Genomic DNA, 24,103 nt, shown 5'->3' with positions numbered 1-24,103 from the left:
AGGTGAGCTGCCAGATTCACCCATGATACCATCGCAAACTAATCCTAATAAAACCTGTATTAAAAAACAAAAACAGCCCTCCAAAACACACCATCTCTCACACACACATATATATATGCATGTATACGATACATCCTAATGTTTCATCCCAACTGAATGACAATGAAGCCTTTATGCTATATCTTTGTGTATTCTGTATGTGATACATATTTTACAGAAAAAAAGGAATATTTTAGAGAGTTTTAACTTTTTTATCATCTGTGTCTCTGTAAAGCCAGTAACTTAGTTACTGTGAGTGCAATAATAAAAGAATTCAGATGAGAGAGAAACTTAACAAATATATTTTAGAAACACCTAAAAGATATCAACTAGATTTTCCATACCTAATCATCTCACACTTTTAAGGACCTATATTATAAGTATATCATAATTATTCTCAGAGCTATATTTTAAACATATTTTATATCTTCCATTGGAAAGCTGAACATTCAATTTTCTAATGAAATAAACCTCCCAATGATTCACCAGATATCCTACCTTAACCCTGTGACTAGTACAGGGATGAATATTGCCCATCCTAGAATTTGGATCTTGGGGCTAAGCAAATTTTGGGGGAAATACCACATTTGGGAACATTTATCTGGCAGGTTAATTGTTTTTAAAACTGTTGGCCCTTGACACTCTGTTGAAGTATAGAATGGTAGAAGTGCTCCCACAGACGATAGGTTAGTGACTGGAGTGCACGAGTCAGTTAAAGCTGCATGAATCACTACAGAGAAGCCCTTGTACATTGTGGAGCACTGATGTGATATGGTTTCTTTGGCGAACTCCACTTGGGAGAAAGTTGATGGATTGTAAACTAGCTGTAATTTCTTCTTTAATTTCTTATGTGGACCACAGCAGACAGGGTTTTAATATTCCAGCTTGGATAAGTTGCTTTATACTGTGGCCTGGTGTTTATCAAAGAGAATAGTGCCTTCTTACTAGCTGCAGGAGGAAGAAGGTGCTTTTAGAGATTTAACTGATGCATCCAGCATGACCTTGAGTCTTAGTGGCCAGACTGAAGTAGATGGGGGTGGTGCTTACCAGTTCTACAGAACTAATCAGCTCTTTTGATTAGCAATGCTTTAGTCATTCCTGTATTTAATTTAAGACACTCTGGTCTTTATCTGTACTTCAGTATTTCCCAATCATTGTGCTGTGTGTAAAATAGAGGTTTCTGCCCGGTTGAAAAAGTTACATACTGCTGTATGTTAACAGCATATTGTTTGGATTACAGCCCATATTGTTTTTCTTTCTTTGCCCTTTTAATGGCAGTAAGTGGATGGTGACTAGGAATGATGTAGGATTGAGAACTGTGTGACACATAGTACAGGAGTTCTTAGAGAGGAGAAGCGACTCTCCATTTTGGGGAGAAATTGGAAAGGAATGAATGTAGCCAACATAGCATTTTTTCCATTGAATTCTTCCAGTGGGTCCACAGCATCTCATGATCAACAATGCAACAGTGTCAAAGGTGATTGATAGGTTGAGAAGAATCAGCATGATTGTCACTCGTGTGCGCGCGCACACACACACACACACACACACACACACACACACACACACACACACACACACACACACACACACACACACACACACACACACACACACACACCTTGCCTATCAGTGCTGGATTAATTCTGAATCTTTGTCTGAAGCCAGATTGGGAGGGTCCAGGATATCTGTAGAGTTTTAAGAGTTGTGACACTGTGGAAGTTGGTGGGGCCTTTTGCTCCAAGTGCTGGTTCCTTGAGGACTAGGGAGACCATTCTGTTTTTGATGATGTACAGTAGGGAGCCATCTCTGACGAAGGAATTAAGTATTTGTCAGAAGAGGATGCAGGTATTGCCTGCTTGCCTTGGCCTGCCAGGACAGAGATGACTCCAAATCTTAGGTGGTGACACTTTTTTCTGTGCATCTATAAGCAGCATCTGTTGGACTCTGCTCAGTCTGGCAAAGCTCTTCCCATAGAGATATATTTATTATCGGATCTTGTAGTTGTTTCAGCTTCATTCATAGTAAAATGTAAGTGCACCCTTGAGGTATTTACAATAGGATAAGATTTAACAGATTTAAGGGTTGTGTCAAAGAATGGATTTCAATGACCACATTGACGTAAGTTAGTGCTTCTCATCTGAGCCTGTCAAATTTGATTTCAGAAATAGGTAGAATTTGAGTTGTATTTTTCAGACTCCTCTTGTATCATCTTACTTTCATTATTTATATTTGTGCTTAAAAGCATGTTCTCTGTATGAAACTCCTTACAAGATTTGTATTTCACTTTAATGAGTACCTTTGCAATTTCATGATCTGTTTTTTGAAGTCTGCATAGTTATTTGCATGATATGTCTCTACAACATGGTTTCCAACTGTTCATGGTCTGTTTCTACCTTGCCTGGTGTCTGCCCAAAAACATGTCCATGAAACTGCTCACAGTACACCTCTACCCCAACATAACGCTGTCCTCGGGAACCTAAAATTCTTACCGCGTTATAGGTGAAACTGCATTATATCGACCTTGCTTTGGCCTCAAGCATCTCCATTATTAATAATCAGCAAATAGTCTCGCCCCCTATCCGATCCCTACCTACTTCCCGCACCGTGACTAACCCCTCAGAACCTCTGACTCATCCAACCCCACCCCATCCCTAATCACCCCCAGGACTCCCACGCTGAGCCATGCACTGCACAAGGACATGGCACACGGAAGCACTCACACCTGCTTAACCACATCAGCTGAGGCAAGCCCCGTGGGGGTGGGGCAGGGGGAACCATCCTAGTGACCACTGTCCTGTCTGTGGAGCACACCCAGCCCAGCGCAGCAGCTGAGCCCACAATGGGGAGCACCTGGTCCCCACCCCATGCCCATGCAGTGCAGGAGGAGGGTGAGCCATCAGCAGGTGGCTCCTGCCATGCATGCCCACACTCAGCCCGTTTCCTCCTCCTTCTCCTACACAGATCCCCGCACAGCTTGTCTCCAGTGAGGTTGCTGTGGCCAGCTGCCCCCCAGGACACATAGGGACCCTGACTGTGGGCAGGTAGTGCAGCGCTATGGACCCGGAGAGCCCGCCCGGCACTGCTGCGAGCAGGGCGCAGCCTGTCAGCCAGGCTCACTGAGTGCCAAGCCCTCCAGAGCTGGGACAGGGGCACCTGCATGGCGCCATCTAGGACGAGCACCTCTCCCTGCCCTGGATCCACAACTTCCCCGCATGGACCAGTCTTCCCAAACTTCTCAGTGCCGGCTGGAGCCTGTGTGATGTTCTGCTGCACTGCAACTCCCCTCCTCGGGATGTGACTCCCCCTTCTCCCTGTCCCCTGACAGTCCCCCAAGACCCCCTGCCCCTTATTCAACCCCTTGGCCCCACTCCAACACCCTTAACATGCTGCTCAGAGCAGCATGTCAGAGCCAGACACACCGATCCTCCGATCTTCCAGAGTGTGCAGCCCTGCCCACCCAGAGCGCTGCTTTACCGCGTTATATCTGAATTCATGTTATGTCAGGGTAGAGGTGTAGTGATAAAACTAACAGAATTCCTTTTTTTCCGTCTGGTAGTTCTGTTGCAGTGGTTCTCAAACTATTGTACTGGTGACCCCTTTCACACAGCAAGCCTCTGAGTGCAATTTTAAATTAATTTAAACACTTTTAAATTAAAAACACTTGTTTATGTATTTAACACCATTATAAATGCTGGAGGCAAAGCGGGGTTTGGGGTGGAGGTTGACAGCTCGCGACCTCCCATGTAATCACCTCACGACCCCCTGAGGGGTCCCAACCCCCAGTTTGAGAACCCCTGTTCTGTTGTGTTTTAGTCTGTCCTTTGGCAGCATAAGACACTGGGCAATCATTTTGCAAGACAGTCCAACCTATGTGAATTTTTCATCATTTGAGATCTTGAATTCTCATCTCAACATATTTCAGTACCAGTGGTTCTGTGCTGAAGTTTTGTATTTTTTTTTCAATTCCCAAAAGAAGTTTTGTATTTTTTTCAGAAGTGCTGAAGTTTTGTATTTTTTTTTCAATTCCCAAAAGATTCTCTTGCCATTCACTGCAGTTCCATTGGAGCTGGAGTGTTACACAATCACAAGTGACTAGAAAATTATTAATGACTGCTCAACGTTAAAGTAAACTAATGTAATTCATGAGGCAAACCTACATTGTGTAAAAACAGATACCCCTCACTGGAATTTGAAATAGAGAAACTTGAAGGCTTATGCATTCTTGAGTTAAATCTCAGTCTTAAAATATAGATGGGTGTATAACTTGCCAACTGACCTGAATGTAAAAAAAAATCTTAAAAGATTTGGATGATATGTTTAACAGACTGTGATGGAATAATGATATTATACATCACACTGATATAGATCGCAGATGCTGCAAAAAATGTGTGCCATGTAAAATCTCATTAACACTGAGAATTAAAATAAAAATTGAATTTAACCATGTAGTAAAATTGCATATTACTGAGAAAATACAAGCATCAAGTGACTTGGTTAACACTATGGCCACTTACTAAAACCAAGCAAGTTAAGGATTTATACAGATCCAGAAGATTTGAATAAGACCATCAAGAATGAGTGCTTCTCCAAGAGAACAGTTGATGAAATCATGTCTATATATCAATATGCAAAAAGAAAATTTGCTAGTCTGGATGCAAGCCGAGTGTTTTGGAGGGTCTGAGCTAATAAAGTTAGTGCAAAACTCTCCTTTTGGTAGATACATCGTATAAGTAATTTTCTTTCGGGATTGCATCAGCACCTAAGGTAATATTGCTTCATGTTTGAGATCTCTGAGGATCTGGATTGGTTGTGCTGATTTGTGGCAAAAATTATAAACAACAAAATGAAGGACTGCACAATATTCTGCAGTGTCCCAAAGCAAAAAAACTTTAAATTAAACAGAAACAAATGCCAGAACAAACTGAATGAGATTAGCTATGGAGATAAGACATAATACATACATAGTAACAAAGGAGTTTTGGCTTGAGCAACAACAAACAAAAAGAGGCAATTGCACAAATGGAAGAAATTCAATACCTTACAGAGATTCATAGGCTTGTAAACATATCTAAGAAAATTAGAGGGCAATATCTATTTTGAAATTCAGTATTTATTTCCAGGATCTCAAACAAATCTGTTTTAAAACCTTGTTTTGTATATTTGAGAACCAAGAAAAAACTGTTTCTGCATTATCTTCAAATCTTTGCCTTCTTAATGAATACATTTTGCTTTTGTTTCTCGGCAATATGCACACACTTAAAAAATTGCGTTTATTACATATATGACACTCCACCACGTACGCTGGACATTTCTGTGATATTTTGTGTGTTGCCACATTTATTGCAGAAAATCTAGTGATTGATGTTTCTTTTTCCTTTCATTATGGATTCCTTGGTACTCATTTTTTATTAAATGCACCCCATTTCTTCACTTCAGTGTCTGTGAGCATTTTCCTTTGTGAAACACGAATATCCACAGTTCTTTCCAATGTCAAGTCCATTTCTTACAATAACCTTACTTTGCCTTTATCATCAACTATACCATAAATAGACAGATCTCCAACTGTGCCATTTGCTAACTGATCAAAGTGACATACCTTTGTGCTGTTACAGAGATCTGTAACATGCTCAATTTTCTCATCTGCCCTTTAGTATCTTGGTGTGGTTTTTTTTTTGTTTGTGGTTTTTTTTTTAAATAAAAAATGCATTTTCCTATTTGACTGAGGAATTCATGTGGCCACATTTTCTCCACAGATTTCATTTACTTTAACACCATGTAAAAGAGAGATGATATATAGAAGTGCTAGTAGCATAGACAGATTTTTGTTTTCTGGCCCTGGTCACTGGATGTGGCTCCTTGGTTCAAAAGGTATTTCCAGGACATAATAGGGTCCGTATTTACTGACTCCTGTGGTTGTTATTTTTGGTGGAGGAGGGAGAGGTGAGAGAGAAATGAATACTATATACATTTAGAACAAATATAAATAAATTGTTTTTCTTTCAACTGAGCTATTCAGCATGTGCAAGTCATTGCTGGAGTAGTTAAGTAATTGGATTTTTAAAAGGAGTTGGATAATAATAAGATAAGGCTAATCAATTATTAAGCTTCATGGCATCAGTTGTTTGTCCCAAATGTCAGGAAGAAAACCCCTAAGTATGTACAACAGAAAGCAAGCTGTATTAAGGAATAGGAGGTTGCCTTCTGCTGAAAAGTCAACTATATATCTGCTGAGGGCATTTAATTGGATTGAAGAATCAATGATGTGATCTGGTGTGGAAACCGTATCATATTTGTTGGGGGGGGTGTGCACATGCGCAATGGAGCAACACTGTAGATTTCAGATGGTTCCTTCCATAGCTCTCTCAGCTGCTATTTTGAGAAATATGTACATAGTCATCAGAAATATAGCCTTAAACCTAAAACCTATGCAACATTTATGGTGAAGCTTTGGACTAATCTGGGTTTGCCTTGAAACTTTTATATAGTGATATTGTGTAAAGGGATTCAATTACAGGCCACAATGTTTTGTAGCTATCTGTCTCACATAAGAAGTTAATTAATCAGGGCTGTGTCAGTTTTCTTGTGCCATGTCAATTTGCAGCAAGGTAATTAATCACTAATCACCCAGCATGCAGCAAGCTGAGGGACAATCCACGAGTCATTTATTGCCTTTTTTCAAAATAAATGGCACACAGAGCCATGAAGAAACACATCTTGCTTTTCATAGTATTTTTATCGACACTTTTGCATGTTGTAATAGACTGTAGCAACAAGCAGCTGTAGTTCAATGGAATATGAATATTAAAGAAACAAATGAGAGCAGATTTATAGGCCATTGCTTTTCTGTTATGTCAGTTTGGAGATTACACCAAGCAAATGAACAGTGAAAAATTACTCTTCCATGTGGAGAATGGTGATTAGACTTGTACGTTAATTAGAGATTTTTGTTTTTCTTTTCAATGCATTTCAAATGAGAATGTCCTGTAAGAAACTGTTTGTCCAAAATGCAGATTTATTCATTCCTAAACAACAGTGTCTAATATTGCCATGTATTTTGGCACAATGGTAAGGAAATGATTGTTTCAATAGTCCCAAATAAGCATTTCAAGAATGAATGTACTGTGAATGGAAGAAATAAGGGGCCCAGTTCTGCACTCATTGACATCAATGTCAAAACTCCCATTGACGTCAGTAGATTAAGGATTGGGCCCTGAGACAGACTTCCCACAGACTGAAAGTAGCAGATGCAAAATAATTTTGTTGATATTTTTGTAAGCATCATGAATTTGCTAAATGTGTTGACTATAAAATTATCTAAAATAAATATATTCTTAAAATCCATTTTATTTTAGAAAGGGTGCTTATGGAGCTTAAATTTGAACTGGAACACTCTTTGGATTTAGATTTAAATGCAAAGACCTAGGGGCATGATTCTAAATACTCTGTTTATAATTCTATAATTCTTGTATAAGAGCAAGTTGTATTGGAATATATATTTGAGATCTTTTGCAATTTCGAAAAATATTAGGTCAACTGAATATTCACAACAGTGTACATCAGCATAATGTCCTTAATCTGTTGCTGAAAATTTCATTCACTGTGATACTTATTATTCTATCTATTCCTCCTCAGCATGTTTCTGCTTATGCTTCTTTGTTTGTAGTTTATTGTCCAGCGTTTGTGATGGATTTCCTCAACAGGGATCTTTCTAAACCATGGGACTTATGTAAATGGTTCCTGCCTTTTTAACAATTAAAACATCTTACAGTAAATTAACTATAGTCTGATTCAACCAAGCCATAGCCTTGAAACCCTTTAACATAAAATATTTGAAGGCTCTTGATAGGAGATGACCTAGTAGTTGGTAAGAGTGAGGGATGAGGAGTGGTAGATTCTCTCATCCATTTTGATAGCACCCCTTTATTTACACATATGGCATTCTCATGCAAATTCAAACCAGAGCACAAATCCAAAGAATAATTGCCCATTAAAGCTGTTGCATATTTTTATGGCTTTGATACATAATCTGCTCCCCTGTTGGTTTTTGCATCTGCTACTCTTCCATCTAACCCAAAGCTCTAAAACTTTAATACACAGTTTATAACCTCAAGTATTTTATACTGGTTTGTGTTCCTCCTCTTGGAATATCAAGGCTTGAGAGATTTGTGCATCTAGCTTTTATTTTCCAATGCACATGTTGAGGTTTAGAGTCTGGATACCATATCAAACAATTGGAAAGTTCATTTAATAGAGAAATGCTTAAGAACAGTATGTGTGATATATCTTTTGGGAGAAATTCGGGTTTCATTTAATGTCAGCTGCAAACTCAATGGTTAAATTCTTCTCTTTGTCCTCATGCCCATATTTGGTTTCTACATATGATTGGTTCACTTAAGCTGTACACATACATCAGCATGAATCGCCTTAGGTCAATAGGCACAATATGCAGTCTAATTCTTATGTAAGAGACCTGTGGTGAATTTTTGTAGCAGAACACATTTGAAGTTTTTATGAATATAAGAAACAACTTCAAATAGTTGTGACGGTTTGTTTCCTCACCCTCCACTATCTACAAGACACATTGTAGGTGTGTATTTTAAGGTTGCTTGTACCATGATCATCTGGAAAGACGTAATATAGCCCATTATAGTTAATAGGCTAAATTCAATTTTCATTGCAATGATACCAGCTTTTTCACTTTGATCATGTTAAATAGCTATGTCAATAAGCTGCAAAAGGGATTTTTCCCAATTCATTGTACCTATGATTTTCTTTCTTTTTAAACTATAGCAGTAAATTATTTATATATTTTCTCTCTAGGCCAACATAAATACTTTCAGAGTCAGGCCTTTCATTTCTTCTGTTTTAGGTGTTAGGAAGTATCAATTTAGCCGGTGAAGCTAAATTTCTGTGTAATGTGGAAATTTGGGAACTAACTTCTTTTAGAATGCATTCATATGTGACTGTCAAAGTAGCAAGTTAGCTCTAAGTAGAGAATAATCAGTAACTATTAGATGAGCTAATGGAACTATTTCTTTGTCTTGATAGTTGGTTGTATTCAGATTTTAGAAACGGTCTGGTTTAAGTCATATAATTTTCTTTGCCATGGCTGTGGTGGAGGAAAGCTTCCTTTCCCCCATCACAGCATCAGAGAAATCTAGTCAGTCAAAACATTCTGCTGAATATGAGCTGCCTCTGCTCAAAAGCAGATACAGATGTTACTCGCTGTGAGATTCAGACACAACTGACCCTCTTCATCATAGCACCTTCACTGGTTGAGTTTCAGCCAGGTTGGCATACTGAGGTGCTAAGGGAGTTTAGTTCTGCAAATTGCGAGTTAAATCTTTGCCCGTCGTGGTGCATAAATTTTGGCTGGTTGGTACTGGGTTCATTGTTAGTTGAGATTACAGATAGAGGATAGTGAATAATTGATTTTTCAGTTCCGTAGTCAAACTGAAAATTCAAAAAACAAATTTGTTTTGTTGTGAACCAAAATTAATTTTTTTCTTCTTTTTTTCACTGAAAAAAATTTGCCCAGCTCAAATTACTGGTGCCCTTCCTTTGATACAAATGATTTTATTAGGCCCATGCTTAAGCTGTTTCCTAAAGCTGGGTAAGGATACTGAAAAGAAACTTTGTGTTATCTGGCAACCACAGGTATCCCTGAACCCTTCCAATATGGTTTATGACCTGGGTTTGGCGTGGAGACTGCACTAGTGTAATTTGTTGTAAGTCTTTAAGCAACTAAATGATTATTGATGGCCTAAATGATTATTCTAACTGTCAGCAACCTTGAATACCATTGTCTACAAATCACAGTTCAGCTGTTCTAAAAATCAGAACATAGGCCCACGTTGTACACATGTGTAGAGGAAGTGGTGAATGAATTGCAAAATGCATATTTTACAGGGGAAAAATTGTGCAGTATTTTACAAAGTGAAAACTTACATAAGGTAAATTACATAAATGCCGACGATAGGTAGAGTTTACTAAATATAGAATGGAACATTTTCCATGAAGAATTCATAGCGTCTGAGCAGGTTAGTGTTATCATATCAACTGTTTTTTTTAATAGCAGTGCTCAACAATAACTACCTCAAGCTTAGCCTGGGTTTGTTTGACCTCCAGTTGTTTTTTTTTTTTTGTTTTTTTTTTATCATCTCATATACATGTGTGGCTCCCATCAAATTTAGAACCATTACTGCAATGCCATGGGCAGAACTTAGCCCTGATTGTTTGTGTTGTCAAATTTTATCAATTGTCAATTACGCATGAATATATGGTGAGACCTGCGCCTACTCTAGACATCCTCTTGGTTTAAGAATCCATTTTTAAGTGTCCCAAAAGTTCCCAGTACCATTTTCTTTAAAGTAGTTAAAAATGAACCACTATGAGGTACTGATCTTTTCTGATTCCTTGGGTCACCATTTAGGTTTCACGGTATTTAAAATATAGTAATACTTGGCTTGGCCAGAGCCTGAAGTCTTCTCTTACTTTTAACTTAGTCCTTGCTTGAGCAAAAATCTTGTCAACCCTGGAGTTTTTTATTTCAGTTTAACCCGTTAACTAATACAGTAGTAAATTCTAGTGTAGACAGAACACAGATTGTTTATTCCCAGGCTTGTTTAATTTGTGAGAGTCGCGCTGTTAATGCCAGTGAGACGTTGGTAGAAAACATGACTGTGAATGTGTTTATATCCTGTCCACACTAGAATTTACAGCAGTTAATTAACACATTAGAACACTGTTTAAAATTCCACTGTATGCAACTTCTAACTGAAGATAGTAGAGGTTCTCCTGAGTAAAAAACTGAGAGGTGGATGGGATGTGGATGCACAGTGGAGGCAGGGAGGGCTATAAACGATTCTTCACTGCATCTGTGTGTCTTGGAGGCAACCCCATGAAGCAGTGCGCTTCCTCTTAGTACAGCATTGGCCTACAAGGGACAATTGAGCCTTCAGTTGACAAGCTCAGGATCTGGCCATCTGCTATTTGCTATTTCATGTGTACCTACTGTAATCAAGTCTTATATTAGGGACTTTAAAGGGATTCTAAAGTAAATAAATAAATAAAAATAATAAAAAATATTTGCTAGTTTAGAGCAATGAAACCATGACTCTAACTCACGGATGTTTATACAAAAGTGCTTCTGATAATTAGTGGAATTCCAGGGGCATAAAATGTGCTTTCATTTGTTCCAGGGAAAAGATTCTTGCAAAATGTTACAAGTCTTTTTATTTCCTTTTTTTTAAAGGCTTCTTATGTGCACTCTGCTGCAAAATGAGCAGCAGTATATTAAGACCTGTAAATATTTCCTGCTCATTTTGACAGATTTTTTTTATTATAGCAGAAAAAAGTATAAAACTGAATACCAGATTTGCATTTTTAAAAGAATGTTCTCCCTTCACTATATTGCCATAGCACTGTTTCATGTTGTATCTCAACATCTAAATCCTAGCAGAATTACTGTAAAACCTGCTTGTCGCTGAGAGGGATCATGTAAAGCTATAGCAAGGTGATAATGGACAGGTCACCATAATTACAGTATATTCCCTCATATAGGCAGCCAGTTGCTTTTGCACATTGTGAATTTTTCATTTTCTTTATTTCAAATTCAGTGTTTCTGTTAAAACTTAATACTAAGATTGATGAAAGACATATCTGGATTCAAATCCATTCATCTTTCAACTTTAAAATAGTAAGCATGTTATGTACAATGATATTCATTTGCTTTTATTGGGGTTTACTGGGTAATATCTGTTTTAATCACTTTCCTTATTTACACACTGAGACACATTGAGCCCTGGTGTAACACTATTGAAGCAATTTGAGTTACACCAGACCTGAATTTAGTTCCTTATCTCTCATTGATAGGTTTTCTGTTCAAAACGTACCTGTTCTAACATTTGCCAGCAATGCCTATCACAGGAAGAATGCAACACATGGGTCCACAAACTTGAAGAGAAAGTAAAGCAGAACGTGTCATACGTTTTTCATTTGTATTTAAAAAGTTTTAAGCAGAGTAGAGTTATAGAGTTTTACCATGTCTCCAAAACACTTATACTTTGGCTTGTCACAGTTTAATTCTGATGGAAATATTTTAAAGCCTTACATGGAATTACAATCAATGTGGAAATTTAAGCAGAACATAACTGAGAGATTCTCTTGCTCCTGACTTATGTAGCTGAACCCATCACTGTTAAGGATGAGTGTTATATTAGCTCATTTAGGGCTTGTCTACACTTACCAGGGGATCAATGAGCAGCGATTGATGCATCAGCGGTCAATTTAGCGGGTTTAGTGAAGACCCGCTAAATCGCCCACCAATCGCTCTCCCATTGACTCCTGTACTCCACCCGACTGAGAAGAATAGGGGGAGTCGACGGGAGAACATCTCTTGTCGACATCACATAGTGTGGACCCCACGGTAAATTGATCTAAGCTATGTTGATTTGAGTTATGCTGTTCACATAACTCAAATTGTATAGCTTAAGATTGAATTTCCCCTGTAGTGTAGACAAGGCCTGAGATATTCTGAATAATACAACTTTGGCCTTTAAATGCACTAAATTGTAGAAAATGGCAGGTACCTGTATAATCAAACTGTGTCCCCAGAAAAAGACACCTGAGATCTCCCTGAAAGGATGCTGTACCCTTCTGATCTCCCTTTTTCGCCCAAGTTACTCAGTTCAGACACTGATAATGATTGAATTGTCCAGTAAAAGTCATGTGCAATCACAATAGTTTAACTATCATTTTTGTTACTAGAAGCTTTAGTTTAAGCAGGGTAGTTTTACTCCCTCTGGAAGTCTCCCCTCAAGGGATTAATTTCCTCTAATAGTGTGGGCTACCATAAATCAACTTCCTTCTTCTAAGTGAGGTTCCCCTAAGGGAGCTACAGCCAGCTCCAGTAATTTTTTTCCTAAACTAAATACCCAGTTGGCTGCCTCCTGTTTGCTTGAAAAGATTTTTCTGTAAGAAAATCTGGCCTTTTGTGAAAGAGTAGCAATTTGCTTGGTTTGTCTCTCCTACCCTCCCAGTTACAGACAAGCTTGAATACACACAAACTGTGTGCTACGTTTTCACTATGTTATCTTGTTTTAAATTGGAAGGATCAGCATGACTGGAGTTCTTTATGTTTCTTTTGTGTTTCCCATAGTGCCAGGCTTCCCTTACCCTGCTGCAACTGCAGCTGCTGCTTACAGAGGTGCACATCTAAGAGGTCGAGGTCGCACAGTGTACAACACGTTTCGTGCAGCAGCCCCCCCTCCTCCAATTCCAGCCTATGGCGGGTAAGTGGATTAGTCTCTTTTACCTGTTACAGTACATCCCCAAAGGCTATGAACTGTTCGTGAGTGCAGTGCATGCTGGTCTTGTCTCACTACAGAAACCAACACAGCATGCAACCAATCCAACTGCCTGAAGTGGTGCACCTTGCACAGAGTATTGAAAAATGACTGTAATTTGTACTGTCATGGTTGGTGGCTTTAAGCATTTTATATGTCACATGTTGTTATGTAAATTCTCTTAGAGACTGAATGCTGCAGAACAGAGAAATTTACAGCTAAAAGTGTATTTTTCGTGATTGCAAACATCTGGTTATTAAGGAGGTTGGATGAAGTAAACTTTTTCTTTTTTTTTCAAATTCAGATTCTCCCACAGAAAGTTATCTTGGGATAGCTAGAGGGTGTGTGTGTTTATTTTGTTTATTTGTTTATTGCACATAAAAATTCAGTTTTGTTTCATATTTTCTTAGTTACAGCTCTTTACCTACATTTACTAAAAACCAAGATGCAAAATAAACAACACACTGAAATCCACATTAAATGATGACTTAATAAACTGCACTGAGCTAATTAGGAAAGCTAAACTTTTAAGAACTAAGATATAATTTTGGGGAGGATGAGGGGAACTTCACAGCCTCTTTTAGCCCCTGCAGGTATTGAAACAGATGATTTGATTGTTGCACAAAATCATTAAAATACATCACTTACTTTAAGACTTGATTCTATCAGAGGAATCCTAGAATTTGTAGAATCTGGCAGTTGAAGCAGTGGTAGGTAGACTGGGTCCCAGCCTCCCAGACCAGAAGAGTATGCCATAAAACAGGCCATAGTGGACATGCCCCATCTCTTGTAGAGCCCACGCTAGCCACTCTTTCTCTCTGGTAAGTGGCTTGTATTTGTGACTGGTTGGACACAGTTCTCATTAAACATTGTGTCCTGCCAGGCAAAAATGCAGGCCATTTACTAGACGGGTTCCTAAGCACCTGCAGTAAGTCAGCCCCTGAACTACAAGCTCTGGAGATGCCAGGGACTGGCTGCCTGATACTTCCTCCGCATCTACCAACAAAGAAATAGGGCAGTAATAGTGAGTTTGTCTTTTTTTTTTTTTTTAAGTAATCTGCCACAGAATTAGGTTATTTTTAAGAAGGCATTTATTAAATTGTTTCCTGGGGTGGTTTGTGCAGCAAAAAGAAATCGCCATGCATCTAATGGAAAACGACTGAAGGATTTTTGCTAAGATTGGCTGCAACTATGTTTGTTGATACCAACCCAACAGCAAGCAGCTGAGTGAATGGAGTCCTTGCAGGATAAATCACTGTTGGGATTGGAATGGGTTTAGCCTCTCTTCCTCATGGTGACAAATATGGGCCATATTGGTCCCACCCAGGTACACAAGTCCATAATGGCTACTAGACCTAGCTGCTTCTGCATAATATGCCAAGAGTTCATGTCCCCCCATCCATTAAAGACAGGCTGCTTCAGAATCTCTGCACTTTATTCCCTGACCCTTATGGATATTCCTACATTGCAGCTGGCAGTGAGACTAGCTAGCTCAAGTTAGCATGGTAAAATAGTAATATAGATGTTGTGACTCCAGCAGAGGCTCAGACTAGCCAGCTGAGCTCAAACCCAGTATGTTGGGTTGACTTGAGGGTCTAAGCTGCTGCCTGAACCACAATATCCACACTGCTATTTTTAGCGTGTGAGCTTGAGCTGAGGTAGTGTGAGTTGTTTACCTGGGCTCAGAGGCTCATTTCCAGCTACAGCGTAGACATACCATAAGTAGTTCCCTTGCAAAAACTAGCACATTGCATCCTGTAAACCTAAGAATTACAACAACGCAATTACAGAAAGGAGAAGACCAAGAATGGGAAACTCATGGACAGAAAACACCAACATAAACATCCATTAGGAAACGCTTTAATGGAACCCAAAGCACCACACATCCCACATTACCGCCTCTGGCAGCCAAGCATCTGTCCTTCCCCGAAACACAATATTGGAGTCGGATTCAGGGGTTGAAAAAGGTAGTGGGACTATTCCTAGCTCTAGTCAAAAACTACGTTCCACCCACTCACCTAGGTTGTCAAAATTCTCTCACTGAAATGAAGATTGTGCTGCTGATGTTTAAAATGTGATTGTGCATTTTGGTTTGCTCTACAGAGCTTTTTGAGCATGGCTCCCCCTCCGTGAATACTGAATATGCTGATGGGCTCTGCTAGGCTTCTTCAGTGTGGCTCTTTCTTGATCGGTGGGGAAAAAGTAGCGGTATCTCCAAAATGCCACCAATATGTGTCACTAAAATGAGATGTTACCGTAAATGGTTTTGATCTGAGACCCTTCTTCTCCTTTATTAAGAAAGGAATGAAATAATTGAAATTTTGATATTTAAAGTAGTTTCAATAACGTTTGAGTTGCCATTAGAGCTGCATGAGAATTTTTTTGGTGAACTATGGCATCAAAAATGCCAATTAATCAGATGTGAAATTTCTCACTCAAAGATTTGTTTCAGCAAATTTCTTGACTTGAAAATGTTTTGACAAAAATTCAAATCTGTCAAAATGTTTTCTTTCAAAGTTTTTGAAATGAAAAAATTCTGATTTTCCAGTACAAAATTATTTTTCATTTTGAAATTTATGTTACTTAGGATCAAATAGGGTTTTCTAAATAATAGAAATCAAAACACATTATTTAAAAATTATCTAAATGAAATATTTCAATTGACCAGAATCAAAATATTTTTTAAATGTTTGGTTCACAAAATTTTGGAGATTTTCATTTTTCATCTAAAATTAGGATGATTTTTCCCCCAAAAATCTTGTTTCCTGCCCAGTTCTAGTTACCACCACACTGAAATACATTGAGATAGTTCACATCTCTCAGAACTATTGTTCCAGGCTCACTGCAAGCTAACTGTATACATTTTTTTGTATCCCTCAGTTCTTTTTTTCTTCACAGATTCCAAGCCCAGACAAGGCCCTTATGATCATCTTGTCTGACTTCCTGTATAACAGAGGCCATAGAACTTCCTCAAAATCATTCCTAGAGCAGATCTTTTAGAAAAATATCCTATCTTGATTTTTGAGATTTTCTTCACAGCTAAAGATTTTTTTTCTTATAAATGAAAGCAGATAAGATTCATTAAAACAAGATTTTGAGAGTGGGCCTTATACAGTGTAGGAGTGAATACTGGCTGTTACTAACCCTGGCTCTTGGGAGGAGTCTGAAGTTCTAGCCATTGTAATAGGCATCAACTGTACAAAACCCAACAGCTGATATTTAAAATGTTTGGAACTCTATTATCTTAAAGTAACTATAGGTGCAGATGTACCCTGTATCTACCTGTGTAGCTTACAACTTAAAGGACACTTTCTACTCTGTAAGCTCAACTACACATTTTAAAACTTTCCTTATTTTTTATATTTTTCATGCTGAATCTTTTTACATAGTAGGAAATACTAAACTAGTTGTCAGAGCTAGCATCACAGTCCCTACTTAGCTGGGAAGCAGACGTGATTCCCACTCTGAGCTCCTGGCATGAGAGCAATCCCGCTCTCTACTGAGCCAGCTCTTGCATCAAAATATATTTTTTTAAATTAATATATTTAATTTCTTCAAGAGGAAGTGAATTCAAAACCCCTCTGATTTACAGCTCCACAATATTACCTACTACACATGTTCTTTCATTGTGTCCTAAATTGACAGTTTGTGAGCATGCTTAGAAGTCTATACTAGTGGCAGGGAAGTCCGCTGACATGGATTTACTTAGTTTCAATTTTAAAGCTATTTTGTTTTCAACCTTTACAAGGGCTATTTACATGCCAAGTTTGACTTTATCTGCTCAGAAAACAAGGTGGGAATATGTACTTTTTTTTTTTTAAGTGGAAGTAAATATACTTAAATCTGAGCAGTCTGCACTATACATACATACATATATAATATACAGGAATATATCCAGCTATATTTATCTACCTATTAACTATTATTTCTAATATACCTCTGACTTTAGTTTGATATAATAACCTAGAATAATATAAAAAAGCATGCTGCAATAATTTTGGATTGGAAACACTTTTTAAATTAAGTTTTTAAGTTGGAAAATATATTTATTTCATATTTGCATAAGTTAGTAATAAGTGAACACATTTTGCTCATTCTTTAGAAACACAAACACACACCAATCACTTTAAACTCAGACTAAGCATTAAAAATATTATCCTGAATGAGCATGTTTCAGAGTGCATGCTAACAGGAAATTTACATTTGAAAGTGACTTTCAGACATAACTATAATGGTTGCTACATATGACTGCTATAATATAGTTTACCTAGTACAATCACTTAGCAGCAGAGAATTGAATTTCCAAGTGTAATAATGTCTAGTCTTCACTAAAAAAAATTCTGCATAGAAAGGAAGAGTCTCTTGTTCGGGAATAAATCAGAATTGTTTTCTGGGCTGCTGGCAAGCAGTTGTGCTTCAGAGGTCTCTTGATCTCCAATATGAAAGTTAGACACGATTGTGTGGGCAGCCAGAGATTTCATCCACCTTCTAAGCTTATTGTTTCATGGACTTTCATTAAAGCTGCATCTCCCTTTTCGTCTGTTGACTTCTTAGGTGGCTGAGGTGAACCCTAATGGCGATTCTAGGGTTCACTGCTACCAGGTAATATATGTTCAAATACAATTTGCCTTGTCTACATTAGGGGCTTTAAATGTATTAGTTAAAATGTGGTAACACATTTTTAAAATACGCCTTTCATCCTTGTATAGACAAGCCCTATCTGTCTGTAAACTTTTACATTAATCTATCCTCAGAAGGAAGCAATTACTTCTGATTGGCATTTCTGTTGTTCTTGGTTGCAAGAAAACAGTGGCCCTGACTACATGAGGGAAATTTGTATCCATCTAGATGGCTACACCACAGAACCCCCTTAATATGTACGTGTTTCACAGAAGTAAACTGCACTGGGGAAATCCCCACTTTATTCCCTTAGAGGTTTGCACTAGTGTAATTTGATTGGTGTAGTTGGACCATTGATAATTTCCTTAATGTATACAGGGCCTCAGTCTCTCCGCATCCATTTTTAAATGGTCTCTCAAAAAGGTTGAATGGGTTTTCCTCAGAATTTTTTTTTTTAACCAATTTCCACCTCATGTGAAAAATAAGTTGACAAATACCAGAATCTCTGTCACAAGGAAAGTGGGACTCATGAAAAACTTGGCTGGAGGGAAAGTATCAGGCCACAGATAGAAGTACACAAGGAAATTTGCTTGCTATCAACAATAGTCGAGAACTCTTTGAACATTGTGGATTAATATACTCATCAGCAGTTTCTTCTTCCTCACCCCAACACTTAACCCAATTCCTTCTAAACTAAAGGAAGTATTTCTTCACACAATGCACAGTCAACTTGTGGAACTCTTTACCAGAGAATGTTGTGAAGGCCAAGATTATAGCAGGGTTCAAAAAAGAATTAGATACGTTCATGGAGGATAGGTCCATCAACAGCTATAAGCCAGGCTGGGCAGGGATGGTGTCTCTAGCCTCTGCTTTCCAGAAGCTGGGAATAGGCAACGGGGGCTGGATCACTTGATGATTACCTGTTCTGTTCATTCCCTCAGGAGCACCTGGCATTGGCCACTGTCGGAAGACAGGATACTGATCTAGATGGACCTTTGGTCTGACCTAGTATGGCTGTTCTTATGTTCCCAGCTGTTGATCTCACCCTTGCCAAACAGTTATGCCTTCCCAGATTCCTAAATTTCCTCAGTTGTCTCCGTACTCGAGTTCCTTTTTCTTTTCCATTCCTGCCATAGTTTTCTTCATGTTTTGTCACTGCTATAGTTCTCCATTGACTCTCTGTTTGACACTAACATCCACTTTGCCCACTGATTGTCCAGCATTAAGGTTCGAAGCTGACAATAGGGAGACAAATTATTTGGATTCTGGAGAGTTCCTGACAGTAGGGAGATGAGGTAGGTTGATACTCCAGGGAAAAGTCCTGCCCTGTGCCTCTCAGTTCCTCGGAAACCAACACCAGGCTTGGAAACTTTCCCAGATCCTTGAAATAATTGTAAAAGAGCCAGTTTTGTAAGGGCTAATCTACTGTATACTCCCCTAACTGAGCTGATGACTATTATGTTATCTCATCAGAAAATAAATGCACCCTCCTCATACACTTGCATTTTGCATCCTATACCTTTATTAAACCAGTAGATATAAAAGTGAAATTATATGGTTGATTCTTACATGTCTGTCTTATAAATCACAGAGTAGTGCACCTACTTTAAAATTAAAATGTGCTAACTAGAAATAAACATGGTGCTTATGAGGCATGACCATGCATAACTAATAATTAGTTCTTTCACTTGAGAGTTAGGCAGTTCTGTAACTCATGGAAATAATGTATAGTTTCTTAACTCATGGACAGTAATTTGGCTTTGCCGTTCTGGGTATCATTTTTAAATGGTACAATGTGGAACTTGCTGATACCTTACCATGGTTCTTTCTGTGCTATAAAAGTCCTGCTTGAAATGTAACAGGAGTCAGGTTTAGTCTGGGTGAGTAATTAGGATGCTGAAATTTACAATATTTTTGGAGCTCTCCATTGGACAGGAATCTTACCACTTTCAAAACCATGTTCTGGGGAGAAAAACAGGGAAGAGAAAATGGTGTGGATGTAGATGACTTGTTAGTGGTAGGCAGTTCAGTGTGTCTGGGATAGGACTTAGCTAGGAAGCTGGGTTTAACTGTGTGCTTGTCTTAGGGGAAGCACAACTGCTGTCTATTACAATATTGGAACTACGAAGGTTTGGCAGCTCGGGGAGAAATATAGATGTTTTTTGTGGGCTGGCCACACTCTTCCGTGCACACTCTCGTGCTTTCCCGATAGCTTGTGTTCTGGGGATTGGCATTTATCTATTTGATCATTCCAAGCATTCATTCTCCTATCTATCCTGCACTCTCACCATATAACTGTATCTTTGCCACCTGCTCTTCCATAGTGCTCCCTGCATTTTCTAGGAATAGGGTCTTATACCATGGCTATACCATGAATTCCCAATTCAAAATGTGGGAGGAAGAAAAGAAAAACAGAGTTACTCTGCAGATAAGCTATTTGCTAGTTTTTGGTACCAACATGGCTACAACACTGCAGACAAGTTTTGGTATGGTATTTCCCTCTAGGTTTTATCTACATTTATTGTGTATGCATGCAACAGTTAGAACAAATGTGTCTCACTAACCCACAGTGATTGATTGACCATCAGCTTTCTTCTGTGTTGCAATGCCTGCATTTTAGTTTCAAAAGATATCATTTGTTTGTGGCAAAAGTCCTTAAAGCTGGACTGGCCAGAGGGGAGAGATTTTTATTTTATTTTTGTCATTTTTGATACCAGTCAGAATTTGCCAAACTATCTCTACTTACAAGATGTTTGGCATAGCTTTATTATTAAGACTTATGAAACAGATGGTTACAGTTACGTATTTTTTTCACTAGTGATTATACTGAACATAAAGTGTTACCATCTTCCAGTTGTTTGGTAGCTTATAAGAATTGAGTTGGTAGTCACAGACCTTTTGTCAGCTGTTTAATAGCCTGTATAAGTTTATCAGTGGTCTCAGCAAATAAACCAAGGAGTGGTTGACATATCCAAGGCAGGGAAAATATATTTACTTTATAAGAAGTCATGCAGAGAGGACATAAATTGTTCCTCTCCCTGTCTCCATTCTCAGGTCACTTGCAGTCTAGCTGTGTAATCCTGGGGAGGAAAAAGGGAGACTCTTTCTCCTGTCAGCAGTAGGAACCATCCCAAGAAAAGTGATCAGATCAAAGCTGAGAGGTGGAGGGATAGCATGGCCCTGCTTCCTGCAGGCCAGAAACCATTATCAGGAGAATAACAAGGAATCTGGTGGCACCTTAAAGACTAACAGATTTATTTGGGCATAAGCTTTCGTGGGTAAAAAACCTCACTTCTTCACCCACGAAAGCTTATGCCCAAATAAATCTGTTAGTCTTTAAGATGCCACCAGACTCCTTGTTGTTTTTGTGGATAGACTAACACGACTACTTCCTGATACTTAACACCATTATCAGGAGAGCATTCTATACCTTTCATATAGGTATAGTAAGACCTGCTTCTCACTCCTCTCCCCCCAGCACTCTTGTAAACATTATTCTCCTTCCAGTAATGCTCTGCTCTGTAATCTCTTCCCTGTCCCTTACTGAACCATGGTTTTCAGGGCTATAATTCCACTCTATAATCCTGCATGATTATGTAAGTTTATGGCACTATAAACATGATTTAAATTAATAATGAGCCCAATGTGACTATTGAGCTACCCACTCAGCCCTAGAGATGGTCCTTCCTGCTCCAGTATGAGGTTTTTTGAGATAGCAGTGTAGGGCAGAGTTTCCCAAACAGTAGGTTTCAACCCATGAGTGTGTTGCAGGAAGGTTCTAGATGGGTTGTCACATCCAGGGCTGGATTAACCCATCTCTGGGCCCTGGCCTAGCCAAACATTAACTTTTCCCAGCTCGATGCAGACAGGAGACCCCAGCAGATTGCGGGGGCAGTTGGAGAGTGAACCCACCCTGCATTCACCCTGCTGTGACAGTTTCTGGCCTGCCTCCCCATTCCAGGTGTTGTGGCCTGGTGCACCATTCAGGTTTGGCCTAGCAATCCCTCCGTGACACTCACTCAAATTCAGGGCCGCCTGGGGGGTCTGGGGGGGGCAATTTGCCCCGGGCTCCGCAGGGGCCCCCACGAGAATGGCTGAGGCTCCCTCCCCAGTCCGACCCCGCCTCTGCCCCTCTCCCAGAGCCTCAGCGCATCCAGACCCATCCCCGCACAGCTGCAGCATGGCTCCGGTGGGGTCCCTGAGCTCCAACCCGCTCAGAGCCGCTTGGTAAGGGGGCGGGGCTTTGAGCTCCAGCGGGGCCTGAGCTCTCTCCGCTTGACCCAGAGCTCGCAGCCTCGCCCCCTTACCACGCGGCTCTGAGCAGGGAAGAGCTCAGGGGCCCCGCCAGAGCCATGCTGCAGCTGTTGAAGGAGGCTGCTGGATGCGCTGAGGCTCCGTGAGAGGAGGGAGCTGGGGGGTAAGGGGCCGGGGCCGGGGGAGTTGGCTAAGGGGCAGGGAGTCCTAGGGATAAGGAGCGGGCAGAGGTTGGGGGGCGTTCAGGGGACAGGGAATGGGGGAGTTGGATCGTGGGCATTCCGGGGGTCTGTCAGGACTCAGCGGGGGGGGGGGGGTGGATAGGGGTCGAGGCAGTCAGGGGACAAGGAGCAGAGGTGAGGTCCCAGGGTGGTGGTTGGCGGTAGGGTCTCTGGGGGATGGTGAGGGGACAAGGAGCAGGATGGGTCAGGGATTCTGAGGTGGGCGGGCAGTCGGTGGGCAGGAAGTGGGTGGGGGTCGGATAGGAGGCAGGTCCAGGCTGTTTGGGAGGCACAACCTTCCCTACCCTAAAGCTCATTCAGCAGTTTGAGGCTTGCAGAAGAGCCAAGCTGTTAGCTTTTCCATTAGGGCTACCATCCCTTTCACTTCTCAAATGCTAAATTATAGTCTATATTTAATTTCAGTGCCATAGGGAGATTCATGTCAGGGGAGGGTAGCTTCATTTAAAATTTAGCCACTGGGGGAGGGATCACGTGAGAAGAGCAATATCCTTCCCAACCCTACCAAGGGAGACCCGCCCCCCTCCTCTGCATTCCCTGAGACTTCAAAGGAGTTAATTCAGTGGTTCTCAAGCTTTTATACTGGTGACCTCTTTCATATAGCAAACCTCTGAGTGCAACCTCCCTCTTATAAATTAAAAACACTTTTTTAATATATTTAACACTATTATAAATGCTGGAGGAAAAGCGGGGTTTGAGGTGGAGCCTGACAGCTCGCAACCCCCAGTAATAACCTTGTGACCTCCTGAGGCATCCTGACCCCAGTTTGAGATCCCCTGGGTTAATTTAATTTTAGCACCCTGTGTCCATTCACATACATGTGCTATTTTGAGCATTTCAGTTTTCACAGCATAGGCTCATCCCAGATTCTGGAACAAGCTCAAATGCTCAGTTCGTGGAGTGTGTACATAAACTATACTAAAGACAAACCCACAGTAACCGTCTCCAGTTTGTGAGGGACCCCATGGATCCAGTCTTTAGGAAACAGATAAATGCATGGAGGTTAAGTCCATTAATGGCTATTAGCCAGGATGGGTAAGGAATGGTGTCCCTAGCCTCTGTTTGTCAGAGGGTGGAGATGGATGGCAGGAGAGAGATCGTTTGATCATTACCTGTTAGGTTTACTCCCTCTGGAGCACTTGGCATTGGCCATTGTTGGTAGACAGGATACTGGGCTGGATGGACCTTTGGTTTGACCCAGTATGACTGTTCTTATGTTCTAACCAAATGAACCCAAAGTTATGGAGACCGATATGAGTCAAGGAAGCCAGCAGAGTATTAGAAACCTGGAAAAATCTCTGACTGGATGGGCTCAGGCGTTTGGTCACAAGCTGAGGTGGTTCAAAAGTTTTGGATTTTTTTTAAGCAGAATTTTTTTATTGTTTCTTTAAACAATCAAACACAGCAAGCAGCAAATATTTGGCTACACACTTCTGAAACCCCAAATCATATTCAGGTTTTGGCAGACTAATTTCAGCTTTTCAATTAAAAAACCACAACAAATTTTGAAGGAAAGCAGACATTGTTTGTATTTTTTTACTGCTTTTTAAAAACCCCTAGTTTTCGATCCAGAAAAAGTTTTGACAGAAAATATTTGTCCAA

At 39.8% G+C, this 24,103-nt stretch overlaps 1 protein-coding gene across 13 annotated transcripts in view; it reads left to right on the top strand.

Annotated features, from left to right (window-relative positions):
* Positions 1-24,103, top strand: part of RBFOX1 (RNA binding fox-1 homolog 1) — a 2,697,109-nt gene that overhangs the window by 2,602,837 nt on the left and 70,169 nt on the right. For all 13 annotated transcript variants that reach the window (XM_050966439.1, XM_050966435.1, XM_050966438.1 and 10 more), the window contains one exon: positions 13,202-13,334. In XM_050966439.1, coding sequence (XP_050822396.1) covers positions 13,202-13,334 — 133 coding nt within the window. The remainder of the gene's footprint in view (positions 1-13,201; positions 13,335-24,103) is intronic.

This window comes from Gopherus flavomarginatus, chromosome 9, assembly GCF_025201925.1.
Source record: "Gopherus flavomarginatus isolate rGopFla2 chromosome 9, rGopFla2.mat.asm, whole genome shotgun sequence".
Classification (NCBI taxonomy): domain Eukaryota; kingdom Metazoa; phylum Chordata; order Testudines; family Testudinidae; genus Gopherus; species Gopherus flavomarginatus.
This window is presented reverse-complemented; position numbering and strand designations above follow the sequence as displayed.